At 38.3% G+C, this 3,365-nt stretch overlaps 1 protein-coding gene across 1 annotated transcript in view; it reads left to right on the top strand.

The window, feature by feature from the left end:
• TENM3 (teneurin transmembrane protein 3) overlaps nt 1–3,365 on the top strand; it is a 370,730-nt gene that overhangs the window by 304,119 nt on the left and 63,246 nt on the right. The window contains 1 exon segment of the mRNA XM_031064333.1: nt 1,805–1,951. Coding sequence (XP_030920193.1) covers nt 1,805–1,951 — 147 coding nt within the window.

Genomic DNA, 3,365 nt, shown 5'->3' with positions numbered 1-3,365 from the left:
ATTTTCCCCTCTTCCTTGTGTTTTTTCATTAGAATATGGCAATATTGATGGCAATATCCAGGCTTTCACACAATAAGTCTTGAGTGTACCCAGTTGACTCCTAAATTGCTTTGTCAGTATTGCAATTATATATGTAAGTCTTTTGTAAGTCAAATAGAAGAAATGTTATGAAAAAATAGATCTCAGTACATTAAAAATACGATTAGCAGCTGCAGTCTGAAAGAATAAAAGTAGCAAGACTAATTTCAGCCTGGCATGATGGCACGACATCCATTACTGTAGCATACCCATCCTTCCTCACAAGAGGTTTTCCTGATTCTCTGCCTTCTAAAAATGGTCTGACAAGAGTTAAGCACCCTTTATAACTTTTTTCTATATCTTGTAATTTGGAGCTACAAGGTTGAAAGGAGTCAGTAAATTCAAAATTCTATAGAAGAAAAAAGCAGCTTGATTCTGAAAAACCACTCTAAGCTTAAACAAAATGGATCAGTAGGTTAGTTGACAGAGATAGGTGTTCTAAAAAGTTAAGAATTGTTTACCCAGTTACTTAGGGGTTTTGGATGAAAGTTTACAGAGAATTGTTGTGTCCAGAAATATCTGATTTGTAGCCACCTTCTCATAAGATAGTTAGTGCCATGTCTGTACTTGCTTCTGTCAGTGTCTTATCACAGTCATAGATAAGGAGCACCGAAATCTACATATTTATAGCGTTGTCATTCTCATACAGATCATGTTGGCTGCATGCCAGATTTCATCACTAGGAAGTGACAGATACTGTTTTTTATAATGCAATGTTAGACTGAAAACAATTATCGATTTTGGATATATTAAATTATGTTAATTGTTTCCCAAATTTTCCCTCCTTGGCCATAAAAGCAGACAAGATAGGATATAAAGGTAACAGCACAAAAGCCTTAGGGAGATTGTCACAAAAAATCACTCTCTGCTATCTGTCTTGAAGCACGTCACTACCGTGTTTTTGTTCAGTCTATCAATGTTTATTGTGGTCCTTATGGTATTTCATTTTGTCCGTCCTAAGTAATCAAATACGCACAGCTATTACATTGAGTTGGAAATCCTGTTGGTCCTGTCCCATCCGTATGCAGCCTGAATCCTAATGTTTGTTAGAATAGATGCTAAGCTGCTTCACTATTCCTGGGCTTTGCTTATTCTGTGAAAAGGAATGTATTTTTGGCATAAAGTATAGTCATTAAAACTGGCCTATACTTTGTGCAATTATTTAACACACTGTAATTTCACATGAATACACGGCAACTCTGAGACCAGATAAAGTTAACCTTCTCTTTTATTTACTTGCCTAAATCATACCCATTTTCCTGCTTAAGGATTTGGAGGGATTTGTTCATAGTAACAGGGAGCTTAATCATTGGTGCCAGTAATTAATCAATACTGCATAGAGCAAATAATGATCTATTCTATGAGCACAGAAAAATGTATCATTTTACACAGCTGTGTTTGCACTATGCACTCATCTCTTGTTACTTTGAAAAAAAATTTAAAAAACCAAACTTAATTTTGTCTGGCCTGCAGGTATTTAGAGGATTGGTGCATTTATTTCCTGCCTGTACAGGTAAGTGGTGTCTCAACTGTCAGGCCAATCAAAGATGCCACTTTGTTAAGAATTATGTTCCCCAGGTAATGTTGCTGTTCCACTCCATGTGCAATTACAGTATTTGTGCTGTTCTAAAGGCCTGTTCCCAGTAAGTGTCCTTTGTTTGTATTTTTTTTTTACATTGTTGCAATATTTAAATCACTTGTGCTTTTTCTTTGTCTGTTTCAACAGAGGGCTGCCCTGGTTTGTGCAACAGCAATGGGAGATGCACACTGGACCAGAATGGCTGGCACTGTGTCTGCCAGCCAGGATGGAGGGGAGCCGGCTGTGACGTAGCCATGGAAACCCTCTGCACTGACAGTAAGGACAATGAAGGAGGTAAGAGACACCAAATGGATCTTTAACTCTGGGGAGAACACGCTGAGGAACAGAGATTTTTCAGTCAGGTGATTAAACACTGCCATGAGAGCCATACACGCATTTGACTCACTCTTATGTCTGTAAGGATATGGCATGGTCTTCAGTGCTTCTTTATGGCATATCAGCAAGGCCTAACAAGCTGCGTGTGACAGGTGAGATGTGTACTTAGGAAAAGATAGGTGTCACCTTTGTTTCCCTGTAGTGTTCTTTTATACTGGAAAAAAACAGTTTCAACTCAGTGAACTGTTACAGAGGGGAAAAAAAGGAAGGAGTTCGAAATTTCAGTGACCTCACAAGGAAATTGTCCCAAGAGAGTAGGCCAAGCTGGGAGTTCACATTTTAAACTACGATGCAATTGCTGGAAACAATTGGTTACCCAGTCTACAGAGATCTTATCTCTCTATAGCTTTTGAATGTTCATATAACTGACAGGATGCTCCCAGAAGTCTTTCTTTCTTTTTTTTCTTTTGGCTTACTTTTCCCTAGTCTGTCATTCAGGTGACAGGTAACAATCTGCAGTGAGATGCAGGCAGGATTGCTAGCCTAAAGAATCAATCTGTGATTATTATTGTAGTCTAGGGAAGCTAGAGGGGCTGTGACTTAGCATGATTTCAGAATCACATAAAAAACCCCACAAAAACAAGATTTAATGTAAATGCAGTCCAATATTAGATTAGCATAATGCTTTTATTGTCTGTCTTTCTTCCCCTTCTCTCATCAATTCTTTTTGCTTAACACCTTCAGATTCAGAGGAGATAAAAACTCCATTAGGGCTTCTAGATGATGATAAAATCATCTGGGACTTTGTCTTTCTGTTTTAGACTGCGTATGCCTCTGCAATTGCTGGTTGACTCTTTGCTCTGCTATCCCTACTGCAGCTGGGATCTTACACATCACAAACTATAAATAACAGCAGCATTTACTTCCTGAGGAAAATAAGTAACACAGTTAAAACTGTGCTGCTGTTTATTACTGTACACATCATTTGGCTTGTCATCCTTCTCCATTATGTATTACATATTTTGAGGCAGTTTTCCATACTTAGGGGCCTAAACAGTCTGACCCAGATTCCAGCAGAAATGTGCTTGTTTGGGGAATTAAGTTCAGATGGACCAAGGACTTAAAAGATAAGGAAGAAAGATAAACCTGCAAACATGAAGCAAGGAGGAGAAGAAACTAGGTGGAAGTATAAACAACCTGGAGAAAACAAGAGATTATGTAGGGGGAGAAAAAGGGAAAATACATTAAAAGTCCAGTAGTAGACTAAAAGAGATTCAGTAAATGTTAAAGATCATACAAGGATGTGACATATGGCAGCAGGAGTCAGGAGCAGGTAATGGAGCGGTAGGAGGAAGAAAGAACGAGGTGAACA

The sequence above is a fragment of the Geospiza fortis genome, unplaced genomic scaffold, assembly GCF_000277835.1.
Source record: "Geospiza fortis unplaced genomic scaffold, GeoFor_1.0 scaffold40, whole genome shotgun sequence".
Taxonomy (NCBI): domain Eukaryota; kingdom Metazoa; phylum Chordata; class Aves; order Passeriformes; family Thraupidae; genus Geospiza; species Geospiza fortis.
This window is presented reverse-complemented; position numbering and strand designations above follow the sequence as displayed.